Raw genomic sequence first — 17,356 nt, forward strand, 5'->3', positions numbered from 1 at the left:
TTAATATTTAATATGGATTTATCCATCCCAGTAAAGTAAATACTCTAGATTTTCCTGATTGTTCAAGATAGACCATTGAACACACAAATCAATGTCTGGATCTCAGGACTGTTTGCCTAAAAGCTTTAGTACAGAGTCCCCAGCAGACTGAAATTTTCAAGTTGCATAGAAGATAAACTAATACCCTTCATCAAAATAATCCCTGTAACCCACATTCAACGTCAGTAAAATATTTTTAAATGTGTGCATCTCCATGGCACTGCATGTTAACAACATATGCATGCAACCATATTTAAAGAAACCGGTAGTTATCTTTGAATGCTGTTGTGCAAGCAGATAATACCACGATAGCTAGTTTCAGATTACCCAGAAAAGGTCAAAAATTTGAAAGAAAGAACTGGTTTAGGTTTCAGTCTCAGCTCAACAGTTGGTTGCCGGGATAAAACCCGCCTTGGCAATGTGATCTGTGTCGGCACGCCTCACCGTTGCCTGGCGGGCTTGTGGGGAGCTCTTCTGGTGCAGGTGATTGACATGTGATTCGGTTCTCCCTGACAACCACAGGCTCAGCAGCCAAACTCCCAAAAGTGCAAGATAGAGACTCATCCTTTGACAACACTGGCAACTGTACAACAGTGAATGAAACCTTGAAAGGAAAGAAAGCAAAACATTTTAAACTTTTAATGGCCATTTCAACAATGTTCCAAGTTGCTCATGTGAATACTAATTGGAGATATTGTCGATATTTTTGTTTGCTTGCTGGTGGAGTTTGCTGTGGTTTGCTTGTTAAGATCAAAGTTTTATGGGTGGCTGCTTGTGTATGAAACTGTCTGTGATAAATTGATATCTGAAGTAACAAACTTGCGAGCCTATCTGAGATGAGTATATGTACCCGTGTCTGTTGTTCTCTGCTCTGGATGGCGGGTTCTAGATTCTCTATGGACACACACTGACGTTCACGTCCGTAACTCCAGATCCAGTGGTGTGGCTGAGCATGTCGTGCACAATCCATCTTCCGTGTGCATCTGATACACACACACACACACACACACACACACACACACAGTAAAGATTAGAGTCCATTGAACATTATTGGAAGGAATATGAAAGCAAAATGTATCAAACAGCAGAGGCCTTTTTGTAATATTTCATAAAGGCTTTAAAGGTCTAATTCTGGGTAACCGGAATCCCCCCCCCCCCAAAAAAAACTTCCAGCATAATTTTCTCATTTTGTTCAAAACCCACATCATTTTCTTTCTTTCGTGGAACACAATCTGAATGGGAATAGATGCTGTCAATCTCCAAATAAATGTCAAATGCACCATGAAAGTACCTTGAAGGTAGTCCAAAAGCAATAAGCTATGTTCAAATTCCTTTAAAGCCATACAATAGCCATGTGTCGAAATTTAAGTCATTATTCAAGAATTATAAAAGAAAGTTAAATGGGTTTGGAGCAACATGAGGATGAGTAAATGATGACAGAACTTTAATTTTTTTGGTTAAACTATCCCTTCAAGAAAAACTTCTATATAATTATAAATCAAAGACCAATGATGTTCCCTTAAACCAACCCCTAAAACAAATGGAGAAACCAGTAATGCAACTCATGCTCTGTAGAAAATTCAGAAATTATCTATGTAAACATACAACTACATGAGATTGTTTATGTGTTGCAAGAGCAGGCAGTGATGTATGATTGATTTTGAGCTCAAGTTAAAGTCTTTTGTCACATACTGGCACTGAAATAACTGCATACGAACAGTGTACAAACAGTGTAAGTATCAGGATAAAGTTAGATAAATTAAGAAGATAACAGTGGAAAAACTATGTATACAAATATATACACCGATCAACCACAACATTAAAACCACCTGCCTAATATTGTGTAGGTCCCCTTCGTACCACCAAAACAGCACCAACCCGCATCTCAGAACAGCATTCTTACAGAATGGAAATGCCTTGTTGATGAGAGAGGTCAACAGAGAATGGCCAGATTGGTTCGAACTGACAGAGTTTACAGTAACTCAGATAACCGCTCTGTACAATTGTAGTGAGAAGAATATCATCTCTGAATGCTATTCTGAGATGCGGGTTGGCGCTGTTTTGGTGGCACGAGGGGGAGCTACACAACATTAGGCAGGTGGTTTTAATGTTGTGGCTGATCAGTGTACATATTATATATATAAAGTACTGATATATATATATATATATATATATATATATATATATATATATATATATATATATATATATATATATATATATATATAGTTCTGCTCAGAAATGTATATACATCTTGCAAATTCTGCAAACAGCAAATTGCTTTTATTTGTATTTAGTACTGCCCAGATGAAGCTATATTATGCATATATACTGTATAAACATATATTCACAAGACAAAATAAGAAATGGAACTTCCCAAATTATCATGTCCAAAAGTTTACACACCCTTGCTTCTTAATATTGTGTGTTGCCTCCTTGAGCATCAATGAGTGTTTGTAGACTTGTAATGGTAGTGCATATTTTATATATATATATATTTTCCTTTCACATAAACATCTAAACGGCACAGGAAAATAGTGCAAATGGGCCATGTGCAAATATGTCGCGGCAGTGCACTAAAGTAAAAGTGTGACAGTGAAATACCTGCCCTCCAGTGAACACCAACCACAGTAGGGGTCTCTGTTAGACAGACAGGAGTGGCAGTCTAAGTGCATCTCACACTGAGACACCTGCAGCTTTGTAACCTGAAACACACACACACACACAAATCAGATGCTCTGAGCACCGTTCTCGCTTTGCAAACTGATAAATGCAAGAGAAAGCAACTTTTGTATGAGGGTGCCTTTGTGAAAACAATGCCCAATTCTGATTGGCTGTCAAAACGATTCCAACGGCAATTACTCAACAATGCACAAAAAACCCAGACTGTTCAGCTACAGACTTTCATCTCTGAGAAAATCTGTCATTCAAATTATGTTTGTCAGTGTTAACGCTAAATCCTGTGAGAGAATATGCGTAACAGACAGAATTTGTTTCAGTTACTGGCAGTTAAATACGTGAAGTGTTTGTCTCTCATACCCGTCTTTCCGTCAACACATAGACGTTCTGTTTGGTAGAGTCCAACAGCAGGTCAGCATTAATGGAACTATCTGTATCCACCTCCACGGTGTCATATTTGGTGCCAGTATCATTTGCATGTAGGAACACCTGCAATAAAAATACACACACAAAATACATACAAGGTAAATGGACATGCACACACAAAGAGATAATTGGCTTAACAAAGGGCAAATAACCATCGCATTTCAGAGAGCGTGGCTTTTTCAAAGTGTTTTCGTTTTAAGTGCATGAAACCAGTATATTATACATAAACGAGACTGCCTGTGCAAAACTCACTGCCATGATGCCAAGGTGATGTGGGTGCATGCCAGGGCATGGCTGGGTGGTTTAAGCACATTGCTTTGTGGTAGCTTGTTGGTTATTTATTGACCCAAGTCGGGGTGGGTGATATACAGGTTTAGACTGTATTGTGTTTTTGTACTAAAAAAGCTAGAAGCAGCACAAAGAATATATCAGGATATAAGGTGTCTCAAGACACAATTTTTCAAGTTTAGATTTTTTAGAACAGCATTGATCAAATAACCAACGATGCAATGTCATCAATACAACGCGTAAACATCAATGTATATTTATTTAAGATGCACCTTTATTTTAACACTCTAATGCCAGACACGTCCGTATGCATTTCCATCATGTGATTCAGAAACCTTATATTTATCTCGCTTATATTCATCTCGATCATGTCATGTAGGACACTGATGTGCGCAGAGAGATTAAGGCCTCAAGTTGCATTCTGCTCTATCCATGCGCGCCCGAAAAATCGTCTATGAGCTCCGGTGACAGGATAGCGCAGAACGGCTCATATGCGCGATTAAATCTGGCATCCCTCGATATCATGACGCGTGCAACCATTCTACATGAGAATCTTCTTTTTTAAAGCACTATGTAGCCACTCAACCATGTCAAACGGCTAAAGAGCCCTGATATTCTGAACGGTGCTGACGAGAGAGAGAAAAAAAACCTGCCCTGTACCAGCATCAATTACAAGATTTTACACATCCTCACATCAACATTCTTACTAACATTTATCACAGAAAACTGTAACATAATTTTTCAGTACAACTGTGGAAGTTGCTCAGTGGTAGCTCAGTGAGTTAAGACGTTGACTACCACCCTTGGAGTCACTCGAATCCAAGGCGTGCTGAGTGACTCCAGCCAAGTCTCCAAAGCAACCAAATTGGGAGGGTAGAGTCACACGGGGTAACCACCTCGCGGTCGCTATAATGTAGTTCTCGCTCTCGGTGGGGCGCATGGTGAGTTGTGCATGGATGCCGCGGAAAATAGCGAAGCCTCCACATGCGGTTTCCGTGGAAACACCCTACAAGCCATAAGATAAGATGCGCGGATTGACGGTCTCAGACGCGGAGGCAACTGAGATTCGTCCTCCGTCACCCGGATTGAGGCGAGTCACAACGCCACCACGAGGACTTAGAACGCATTGGGAATTGGGCATTCCAAATTGGAGAGAAAAAGGGAAGAAAAAAGAAAGACCACAAACAAACACAGTAAAATAAAGTTAGGGAAACTGTCCATTGCTCATTATATATACACTGCATAAATACAATTAAATCAAATAATGTTGTCCACTATTACACATATGGTATACTTAAAATAAGGGTCACTGTGTTAGAAAATATATTATCGCATTTGATGTGAAGCTAGATCATCAATTGTCGTATTATATTAATTTATAATAAGACATTTGCATATTACCTAGCAAGATTAACTAAAATAAGTATATACAGTTGGAAACAGGGACCTAGATAATCCTGGTCAGCTGTGGCTTGTGAATATTCACACTCACTGTGGTCGATATAACTTGAAATGCATATTGCTAAACCCCTTCTCTTTTTTTACTGAATGAAGCAACAGCTCCGTGTATCAATGTTCGATGGAAATTGTCCAATGTCATCTGCAGAAATGAGAATTCATTCACCAATCAGAGAAATCAATGTTATCATGGAAATAAGTGGATTTCCCCACACTAAAATTTTCGGTCCAAAAACTTTTTTATAATCAGCTGTTTGAATATATTGTTCTTAACTTTTATGTCGCATTTTTATTCTAGTCATTAGCTTTATATGGAGTTTTTTGTTTAATTGCTTATTTGATTACAACATTAACACAATGTTCACAATTCAGGGATTTTCCATGGACCCCCTGGCTATTTGAAAGTGACCCCCGGGGGTCAGCGGACGTCAGTTTGAGAAACACTGCTCTTCGCAAGTATGTGAACACAGATGCTTTTAGCTATGCAATCTTGATTTTGTGCATTGTTGCGTTCCAAAACATGTCAGACTGCAATTCAGACACAAAACAAGTACGCATTGCATTCTCAACGTTGTCACAAGGGGCGCTAGTGTGGGCATTTTACTGAGTAGGTCAGTTGAAGTCAATATATTTATAGCAACTTAACTGAACAATAACACACCCAGTTTAAAAAGCACAGACATTTTGAAGGTAACTCAACTGCCACCTTGCATCTGCGAAAGTATGTTTCTGGCCCAACTCTATGATATTCTGGTCCATATGGCTCGGGTCCCTCCTTTAATGCAAGTTTATGTGATTTCTCTCGGCCTTTTTAATAGTCCACCAGGCGAAAAGTCTGAACGCTTATAAAAAAAAAAAACGGCATCTCTCTCCTCAACAAGCTGCGTGATTTATGGCCAAAGTCATTTATGGAAAAGTCATGCATGGGTTTTTAACACATAGGGTTAATAGTTTAATCAAATCCCTAACCCTACATATGCATTCGCATACACACACATTGGCCACAAAGCTCAGGTGAGTTGCAATCTCAGCAGACTGGTGTATGTTTCAGTATCTTGCAGGCAGGTATGTGATACCATGGACTGTCTGAGATAAGTTTTGCCTGAGTTGTGTTTTGGGTAGTAAAAAAGCTGCTGTTTCAGAGTTTCTGTGTTAATATTTCATACAGCACTGGAGGGGATTTGGGAAGAAAAACTCAAACCACGGCTGCTGCCACTCCTATCAGCCGACCCAGAGCGCACCACATGCGACTGGCTCCTTTGGGACCGGTTCTCCCCATGGTGCATACAATAAGCATCTAGAACAAGTCCTCTCATGCTGATTAGGCTGCTAACCACACACATACACATGTGCACAAATGTGATCACACCACCAGGGCGTAGCTACCAATCATTCCAGTATCGAAATTGGGCAAAACAGGCCAACCAAAACACATTTGCCCCCAAAGTGGCAAAAATACAGCGATGCAGCACTGAATGCATTTCCTGCAATTGTACTCTTTTTTTATTCCAAGAATATAAAGTCTAAGGGGTATTAAAGGAATAGCTCACCATTACTTAAACTTAATTTTTTTCTTAAAGAATCTTTACATTACTCTTTTATATTCAATGACAGTACATAGTCACCACATAAAAGTAGATAATAAAGACCATAAAAGTAGTTAATATGACTTGTGCACTATATTTCAAGTCTTCGGAAGCCATATGATAGCTTTGTTTGAGGAACAAACCAAAATTTAAAGGAATATTCTGGGTTTAATACAAGTTAAGCTCAATCGACAGCATTTGTATTATAATGTTGATTACCACAAAAATGTATTTAGACTCGTCCCTCCTTTTCTTTAATAAAAAAGTGGGTTACAGCACGCTTACGATGGAAGTGAATGGGGCCAAAACATAAACGTTAAAATACTCAGTTTCAAAAGTATAGTCATAAGACGTAAACAACATGCATGTTAATATGATTTTAGTGTGATAAAATCACTTGCTGTCCTTTTCTGTGTAAAGTTACGTGTATATTCAGTTTTACAACTTTGTAGGGGGGCCTGGGTAGCTCAGTGGTAAAAGACGCTGGCTACCACCCTTGGAGTTCGCTAGTTCGAATCCAGGGCGTGCTGAGTGACTCCAGCCAGGTCTCCTAAGCAACCAAATTGGCCTGGTTGCTAGGGAGGTTAGAGTCACATGGGGGTAACCTCCTCGTGGTCGCTATAATGTGGTTCGTTCTCGGTGGCGCGTGGTGAGTTGAGCGCAGATGCCGCGGTGGATGGCGTGAAGCCTCCACACGCGCTATGTCTCCGTGGCAACGTGCTCAACAAGTCACGTGATAAGATGCGTGGGTTGATGGTCTCAGACGCGGAGGCAACTGGGATTCGTCCTCCACCAACCGGATTGAGGCGAATCACTACACGACCACGAGGAAAAATAAAAAATATATAAAAAAAAGCGCACTGGGAATTGGGCATTCCAAATTGGGTGAAAAAGGGGAAAAATCCAAAATAAATAAATTTTACAACTTTGTTGCCATGACAGCATAATGCAGTAAACCCTAAATCAACCGTAAAAATGATGTAAACAACTTAGCTCAAATAATACATGAGTTTTAACAGAGGAAATAATGTAAGTGCTTTAATAAAATGATAAGCATTGCATTTCTGCCTTTAAACCCTCCAAAAATTGGCCCTCATTCACTTCCATTGTAAGTGTCTCACTGCAACCTCAATTTTTCCTTTTTTTAAGGAAAAGGAGTGACCAGACAAAATAAATGTTTGTGGTAATCAACATTATGCCACAAAGGCTGTCGATTGAGCTTAACTTGTATTGAACCCTGAATGATTTAAGTAATTGTTGATTAATTGTCAAACTTTTGTCATAGGTGTATGTGTGCTCCATAAACCTTAAGAAGTCATTTATTCACATTTAACTTTTACAGGCTTTAAAAACTTGTAAATGACATAAATATATACATGTATATATTAATATAAAAATATTTCAAAATACTTAAATATCTGTCTCTTTTTGGTCAGCTTTAGTCTTAGTCCATTTTGCATTTACATTGTTGTTGTTGGAACCTAGCCAACCTGATTATATTAGATTATATATTATATTATTCTGTATTATACAAAATAATAATAAAATAATAGTAAAATATTTCTGTACAAAAATCTTCACTTTCACATTACTTAAATGCTCACACAAGCCCTTATTTCACATGAAGAAAGACTATTGTGATTCTGTTTCTTCATTCTACCATCTCCTTAGAAAAGGAGTCAGCGGGCATGACACAGGGCTCCTCTGTCACTACACATCATTAACACTGTGTATGAACTAGTGTTGGTTTGAGTCCACCTTAGTCGAGTCTGAGTCAAATCCGAGTCTTTAAACAATCGAGTACGAGTCCAAAAGGGGCCAAGTCGGACTCGAGACAGAGTCCACAACAGGCCGAGTTGAGTCCGAATGAATCTGTTCATGAATATGAATTCAAATTGTAACCGTAAACTCAACATCAATATTTTAAGCTTATTTTAAACTTCACTGGTAAGAAAAACAGTTTGTCAATATAAAATGTAACAAAAACACCTCTGTTGCCTTTCATATATATATATACAGTTGTGCTCAAAAGTTTGCATACCCTGGAGGAAATTGTGAAATTTTGGCACTGATTTTGAAAATATGACTGATCATGCAAAAAAACTGTCTTTTATTTAAGGATAGTGATCATATGAAGCCATTTATCATCACATAGTTGTTTGGCTCCTTTTTAAATCATAATGATAACAGAAATCACCCAAATGGCCCTGATCAAAAGTTTACATACCCTTGAATGTTTGGCCATCTTGTCATTAAACTTTTGAGCACAGCTGTATTTTATGATTAGTTCCCCTGCTGAACAAACTTCAAAGTTTCAGAATGAAAGCATATGCTTTAGGTGTATGAAGACAGAATTTTCCTTCAACACAATTCTTATTGTTCTGTTGACATTTCAATTATTTGTTGCTTTTTCAAACATAGACTAAAGAAAGTGAAAGCTGCGTTAGTCATTACAACCAAGGTTATTATGTTTTGAATTTTAAATTAGTTTTTATTTCTACTTCATTTTCAATTTGTCAATTCAATTTAATTCTCTTCTCAGATAGGCTTTTAGTTTTATTTAAAACTATCCCTATCTAAAGAAATAATAGTCTATCCTGAGATTTCTTTCTGAAATCTGCTGACTGATTTGGGAAAATACAGTACATACAAATGAGTCACAGTAGTAATTAGCACTCGCTGAGAAGTTACGTCTCACGATTTGACTGCAAATGCTAAATCCAAAAACACTGGTAAAGCCCACTGATAATATTAGGGCCATGTCGTCACGGACATGATTTTCTAGTTAATTTGCAGGAAATCGCACAATGCAGGGCAGTCCTGTGTGCTGCTCATGTACATAAATCCCTGATGCGTCCGTGCGCATCTCGCAGCAGCTCCCGCAGAAGATTCAAAAAAATAATAATAATTGATATTTGTTTGAGCAGCAACCGTGCTGGTCTGCAATCAGTCTGAAATCTTTAAATACTAACCAAAGAACATTTCAATGAGCTCTTTAACTGCAAAAACATGGAGAATAATAATTAAGACATAAATTTAACAGAATTGTCCTTCAAAAATGTCAGAAATGTAGGCAAAAAAAAAAGACATGCACAAGTTATTTTACAAAAAAAAAAAAAAAGTCATAACCAACTAAATTCATCTCGTAAAATGAAGTTTAGCTTCATACACAAACTCTGTCATTTATTTTATAGTCTATAATTAAATTATAAACAAAATATTTCACTGCCCAAAATATCCTAATATTTTATTGTGCATGGTTGAATGTTGTGAATGTTGGACAAATGCTGTAAAAGAATGTATTTTAAGCAGCTCGTCAATGCTTTGAAATTAGTCAATCAATAATAAATAGGTGCTGTTTATCTGTTTAGAGTTGCTGTCTGCTTTAGCAATAACGCTTTTTCCCCCGACTATTTAAAAAGTTACACAGTTGTGTAACACAGTTGTGTACACAGTTACATAGCTAACAACACTGCGTGGACCACAAGAGACTACAGAAGCCTACATGTGTAGATACATTATGCCTAAAAAGACTTAATATGAAATATTAACACTATTTTTATGTATTTTTATTTCAATGTGCTGTTTTTAGTAAACTGTGAGAGACATGATTTGACTCAATGAAAATCTTGATTTTAAGTTTTTAACTACGATGAAACCGTAATGCAAGCACCGTCTTGGCTGCACAGAAGCCACACCCAATTTTACAAGTTGTCAGGTCCCGTGTTTCTATTATATTGGAAACATACCAGTCTTTATGTTTTCATCGTGCCAACCGCCTCGGCAGTCGATGTTATACAGTAGTCTCTGTAGTTACATTCAAGCGTATTGTTTGACTGACGAGTGTGTCTGTGCACGTGCGTATTTGTGTGTGCGTGTGTTTGCTTAAACACAGTGAAACAACTCTGGCTACGTCTATGACTTCAGGGGCTAATAGAGCTGCATGCAGACAGAGATGCATTCATTCATTTCTGTTCTGTTATTTATTTATTTTTTCATTGCATCACAAATGCCATGGACTCTGGCTGGACTCCCAAGTCCCAAAGCCTCGAGTCCGAGTAAAAATGCATCCGAGTCCGTGACAAGTCCAAGTCCATTAAAATTGGACTCGTGACTCGAGTCCAAACCCAAGTAACCCAACTCTAGTATGAACACACAATAGTTAAATTCAAGTGAAAAGGGAGTGCTCTGCATTCACTAAAATCCTTGTTTATATTTTCGAGAAGTTTAGCGTGAATCTCCGCAGATGGCGCGTGCTTTACAGTGCTTCAAGCCTGGTTCAGAAGTGGTTAATCTTTATGCGCTCTTCAGGAGCTGCACTCAGTGTGGTCTGTGGTGTGGCTCAGTGACACAGTCGGGAGACACTCAAACGTGCCTTTCATTCCCTTATTTGGACAGTAATATGTGATTGGAATTTAAAGTACACAATAATCGTGTTTTTATCAAATAATCGATCAAACTATTATTTATTATTTGTGACAGGCCTAAATACACTAGAAACAATGCCACTGGCATCAATGACATCAAACCTGGTGTGACGTGCTGGCGCTCTATTTTTTAATCCGAACGTGGACACGAATAGCATTTCAGAACTTCTGCAGATTTTCAGTGAATAACTACTTAAATTTGAGTTTGTTCATCGCATAAAGCCATCATATGGCTTTAGAAGAGTTGGAAAACAGCGCACAAGTCATATGGACTACTTACAGTATATGGCATTTTATGGTAGGTTTGGGCAGATTTTCTGTTTTTTCAGATTAATTCTAATTTAAGATTTTACCATTTTTTTTATTTTATTTTTTTAAATCGAGAAATCAAGAACATTGCAAACGCTATAGTCAGATATGTTATAAATCTCCTTAAAAATATCTCCTGTTGTGTTTCACGTTTGAAAAAGTCATGCAAGTTCAAAACAATACGAGGGTGAGTCAATAATAAAATAATTCTCATTTTCTGTCACTTGACCTTATTGGAATCAAATCCTAGCGTGCCAAGATGAAGAGTTATTAAACTTGCATTTTTTTACACCGTACATGACTAATGAGTCAATTCTGAACTGTCCCATCTCTTACTATGAGCATATGATCTTGAGACATGCATGCGCTCTCCTGTCTATTTCACTTTAATAACAGCTGAACAAAAAACATAACAGTTCAAGCAAAAGCAAGATCTCCTCTTGCGACGGCTCATGTTTTTCAGGTTTGTTACGTTTTGAAAGGTGATCTTCAAATACAATGTCTCAAGTTTAGTGGCCTTGAAGGGCAGGCCTCATATATACAAGGAGTTTCGCAATGTTTCCTGATACAAAAGAGATAAAACGAAATACATTTTCACCTACCAAAAAAAGTTTGCCATCCAATTTGATCGGCAAGGTCACATTATAATGACTCAGTAAAACCTTGTAATGACAAATAATGTAACCCATTAGCTGAACTCTGAGCAAACCGAAATCGGTTTTAATAACATATTACCCTGCTTTAGGGTGGTTTGCTCATTACTGGCAAGTTACTGCTTAATAACAGATTATGATTACTCCATGTGTTTTTTGTTTGTTTGTTTGTTTTTTTAAACGACCCCTAATGATGGTAAACAGGTCTTTAGAAATCATTTTTTCCATGCTGATTTTTCCAATTATGCTTCCTTGACGGATGGTGGTGTTTAGAGTTTAAAGGGATAGTTCATAGGCCTGTCACGATAATTACGTTATCGATATTTTTTGCTGACCTCGATATTGCCCATTGTGATTACATGCGTGTTTGTTTACATAAGAATGAATGTCACCAACATTTTAGCCAGTTGCGCTGCGTCTGTGCTCTCGTCCGCACTGTGTTGGAGGCGGGGCTTAGGCAACACACACACACACACACATACTCAAACACACAGCGGACAGGTGAAGATTATGAGTTACTCGAGGATAATAGGTGTTTTAAAAGGTGCTTCTCCTGACGACTGCATAAATCCAGCCAGAAAGTATGAAAGAATAAGTCCAAATGGACTTGGTTTCAAAGCCGCATTCCAGAGCTCCGGTGTGGGAACATTTTGGCTTTAAGCCGAATGAGAGAGAAGAGCCCATTAACGTGAACGAGTCGGTATGTCGACTTTGTTTAAAAACAGTGACAACGAAAAGTGGCAATACAACTCAGGGCTCGACATTAACACTTGTCCTGGACAAGTGGATTTTTGCAAGGGCAAGTCAAAGTGAATTTTACTTGCCCGACCGGACAAGTTGCCTGATTGAAACCTTAATAATGATAAAAAAATACCGAGTTTATTTGTGATTTAGCATATGCCTGTATCACTTATTATAAAAAAAAAAAAAAAAAAAAAAAAAAACATCCTGCTGTTGAAAATAATCTACAGTGTCTGAAATTCTGCGTGGGATTCTGAGTATTGTCAAGCAAAAATGTAAATTCTGTCATCATTTACTCACCCATATGTTGTTCCAAATCTGTATGACTTTCTGTTGTGAAACACAAAAGGAGATTCTAGAGAGAATGTTAGCCTTATTCACCATTCATTTTTATTGCACAGGAAAAAATGCTATGAAAACGAATAGTGATCGATGCAAACAAACAGCTTAACATCTACTTTTGTGTTTCACGGAAGAAAGAAATCACCGGTTTGGAACAATATTAAATGATGAGAGAAATTTCATTTTTGATTGAACTATCCCTTTAAGTGTCAGTTTTTCATGCTGATTTTTCCCATTGTGCTTGGGTGATGAATGGTGGGTGTTTAATAGTTAAGTATCTTAAGGATTAAGCCAGCTAACACCAAAATTGCAGATTTACTCCCAATAAAAGACGATTTAATGAACTGGTTCAAGATCATCCATTAAATGGTCAGTAACAGGTTACAGCGAGTCATACCTTGTGCAGCCTTCCGCTTTTGTCTCCTAGCAGTACGATAGTGTGGCCGACCTCTGTTGCCGTGGCGATGGCGGTGATGGGTGGAGTCCAGGTGAAAGCAGGGGTGGCCTCAAGAGGAATGGCACTTGCGATGGGGCTGGGCGTGTGTTCCCCTCCACATGGGTACTCCGTCAAAGAATCCTGCGCGACACCAGAAACATTATATTACATACATCTGTCATGTAAATACATTAGTCATGCACAGCTCCTAATTTTACCATATAGACAGGAAAATTTATTGAAAACGGTCAGGAAATTACTAAACTTGTTGGTATTTTACTTCGTTAGTCTTGTGTTACCAGACTTTTGACTAAAGTTTTGGCTTATTTTGGCAAAGAACCGCCCACTAAGATAAGTAAAATGACCAACCACAACTCATTTTGTTTCTATGTGGCACTTAGAGCTTGGTTTATCTAAAATATCAAGAATAATTTAACAGAAAATGAGAAAATGCATTTAGACTTTAATAAGTAAAGATTGCTTCACAGACATAATACGGAAAACAAAGAAGAATATACAGTTCTGATTGTGGATATCTAATTAATTTCAAAACTTTGATAAGATATAGCGCTCATTGTTTCAACCAAGTAACCTGGCAATAAGCATCAGACGGTCACTGAACCGACTGTGGGCGTTCCGTGGGCGTGCTGCTGTCTGAGGCTAAGACTACAATTTAGTGCTCAGAAAACTCAATTTTTGGTGATTTTTATTGACAGAAACCATAGAAAGGACATTATTGAAGAGAATGACGGGGAATGGGATCAGTGTGACGCGGACCGGATTCAAACCCACATGAACACACACACACACACACACACACACACGACTCAACTGTTCTTATGCACTTTGTGAGACTCAGAATAGAAACCACCAGAAGTGTTCTCATATTAAATCTATTGAATCTCTGTAATTGCATGTAAGTTTCCAAAACTTTTTACTTTGAATTCGGTCAAATGGAAGATAAACAGTTTAGGAATTAATGAATGTTAAATGTTTTGGAAATAATGAGGTGCAAGCAATGTGCTAATTACACAGACAGACAGCTGTGTACCTCACATGGTTACAAGTGACAAAAACCCTGAGAGATGATGCGTTACAAACAATTAATATCCAAAATACATGTTGAATATAAAAAGGGTTGGTTCACTCAAAAACTGTCATTTGTACACCCAATACACTTTCTTCAGTGAAGTAGATATTAGGCTGAATGTTTGCCTCAATCACCATTCCTTTTCACTGTATAGAGAAAAAGAAACAATGAAAGTGAATGGTGACTGAGGAAAGAAAGTCATATGGGCTTGGAACAAGGGAATGAGTAAATGACTGAATTTTTGTATGTGAGTGAACTATCCCTTTAAGTCTGAACTATAAAAACTGGGCAAGAGCTTCCAAAGTCTTTCAAATATTAGCATTTGGAAAGAATCAGAAACTTCCTGTCCTCGCAGTGTACTTAAAAATCAATACTTTTCTTAGCTGCTTTTATTATGGTGTCTGTCAAGCACAACCCATCATCTATGAATGCCTGGGAGTGATTTTTAGATGCACTCTCACTGGAGCCAAGGGTCTGTGTGTTTTGACTTAATGCTATTCTGGAACTGCAGCTGTCATAGGACAGACAGACAATAATACCTCTAACCAACCGATGGGAGTGGCCGCACAGGAGAACGGAACGGTGGCGCACAATTTAACTTAAAAGTAGGTTACACACACACTCACACACAAACAAACACCTACTGGAAATGTGATTCATATGGCTCAGTGTGATCCATTTTGCAATACTTCCTATGAATGACTGAGATGTTAAGACTGTTAAAGTTGCATCAAAAAACATCATGGTATTAACATTAACAAATCAAAATTGATCCTGTTTACTTTCTTAATACACATTCCTGGCCTTATTTTGAATGCTTCATCAGTGCACAATGAATAATCTTTCATCAAGATGTAATAACTTGCTTTGCTCCCAGAACATTTTTTTTTCTTTGAACTGACCTATTATATTCACCTAGCATAAATCTAAAAGCACTCTAATAGTATGTAGAAAAAATATTTTCCAGAAAATATTTTTATAATTTGCTTTGGTTTTAGTTCAATGACAATATAAAAGCCAATTATTTACACATTTTCTTTATAATATAATATAATTTAAGTCTATCACACAGCAATAATGCCTCCTTATACAGTACATAAAAATATACAGATGGTCCCTTGTAAGGGAATCATCATATTTGGGGGTCTCTGGCATCAAAAAGCTTAAAAACTCCCTTAAGTAAACCCATTCCCTGACTGCATCATGTGATTATGAAGAAGTGATCTAGTTTTGTTTTGTTTCAGACTGAGTTGTTGCTGTTGTAAAAACTATAATTAGCACTGACATTATTAGTCATGTTTCCACTGTCAGGCCGTGCTAGTGCGTGCCAAGGACAGTTGCGTTCCCACTGTCACTTCCGGGGCTTATTCGTGCCTCCTGGGGCCAACAGCCAATGGCCTTTGGTCTGCTGATTACCCTTGGGCCAAAGAAAGCTAACTGGGGATTGAGGCTCGGTCAAAGCCAGAGTTCTGCGAGACACTGCTTTTATTCGAGTTGGATGTGGGATATTCCTACTTGAATTCTCAAAACTCCAACCATAAAGGAATTCAATTGCCAGATGCTTGGAAAATGATGTTTAAACAACCAAAACTGCAACACTCCCATTAGCATAACAGGGAGGGGTTGAGTTCCTAGCAACCCAAACTGTGCTGCTACGCTAGCATTTGTGCTACAGGTGTATCACTAACTTTGTACATCTCTGGGTGTCAACATATTTGTGCGACATCAAGCACCTGCATCTCAACGAAAAAAATTGCGGACACATTACAAATCCGTTAAGATGAACAATGGACAAAGCGGTGCCAAAAGGAAGAACTTTCCATGGCTCAAGATCATGGACGGTGTGCTGGGACATTGTCCTGCTGTTAGTGGAGAGACCACTCGGGACACCATTGCAGTTAAAGTCGTGAGTTGTCAATGTTAAATCTTGCTAACTAGCTAACGTTTCCATACAATGTAAATGTATATATTCTATATAACTAGATAACATGCATGTTTGTTTTGGCTTGTGAAATGGGTGGGGTGTGTGACATTTGCACCAGGGCGGCATATTAAAAGTGGGTTTTAGGGCAATGCTGCAGGGCTTTTGGAACGATGGTGGAATGCAGAGCGAGTTTGGTCTTGCGGCTCGTGGTCCTAGGCTATTGGCCCCAGCTGACCAGTTTATGACCCTGGCTCACACTGGCCGGATAGTGGAAAAGCGGCTATTGTGTCTTCTGGCCTGAAACGTCTTAGGGGCTGGTGCTGAGCCAGTTTTTTTTTGCTGACACGTTAAGGAAGCAAAATGGGTTGTGGACACCATTTCATGTTAGCTTTGTCACACGTGTCACATATATGCACATAGTGACATGATCAAAAACTGTTGCAATTTGATAACATCTTAATAATGTGGCTATCCACTAGCCTAGAGAAGTTATATTTTAGATGTGGTGAAACACATAATGAGGGGTGTGGTGGCAGTATTGTGACTTTGAGGTCAGATGTTCAATAGACTTCGGTGTGTGTTGGTCACCGGGGTGGTGAGTTTAGAGAGGATATGGGTCAGCGGAACTGAAACCAGCTGCAGCACTAAGCTGGATTTAACCCCCTCCCAGGGGCTATACAGTCACACACATCATTCCTTTTTATTCCCAAGCTCATACTAAACACACTACCCCATTCCACACAGCAAAAGACAAACAAAAAGAAAATAACCCAAAGAGTACCCTTACCACTTCCTCTCCAATTGTCACTCAAACAAAACCTCTCTGGATTGCACTCTTAGAAACGCTGTCACACCTAAAACTAACCATAAACAACAAACTACTGTATTCCCAAAATTACATTCTGCTAACAGCTAACATAAAAACCTATCACCACATTTGGGTTCGGTAAACTGAAGA

The 17,356-nt window shown here is 38.3% G+C and overlaps 1 protein-coding gene across 6 annotated transcripts in view; it reads right to left on the reverse strand.

The window, feature by feature from the left end:
• The window catches only part of LOC127424424 (plexin-B1-like), a 92,814-nt gene that overhangs the window by 26,369 nt on the left and 49,089 nt on the right, over nt 1-17,356 (reverse strand). For all 6 annotated transcript variants that reach the window (XM_051669632.1, XM_051669631.1, XM_051669629.1 and 3 more), the window contains exons 3-7: nt 13,346-13,525; nt 3,079-3,207; nt 2,644-2,744; nt 890-1,022; nt 484-643 (exon numbers count right to left, since the gene is read on the reverse strand). In XM_051669632.1, the coding sequence (XP_051525592.1) occupies nt 484-643; nt 890-1,022; nt 2,644-2,744; nt 3,079-3,207; nt 13,346-13,525 (703 nt within the window). The remainder of the gene's footprint in view (nt 1-483; nt 644-889; nt 1,023-2,643; nt 2,745-3,078; nt 3,208-13,345; nt 13,526-17,356) is intronic.

Source organism: Myxocyprinus asiaticus, chromosome 33 (genome assembly GCF_019703515.2).
Source record: "Myxocyprinus asiaticus isolate MX2 ecotype Aquarium Trade chromosome 33, UBuf_Myxa_2, whole genome shotgun sequence".
NCBI lineage: Eukaryota > Metazoa > Chordata > Actinopteri > Cypriniformes > Catostomidae > Myxocyprinus > Myxocyprinus asiaticus.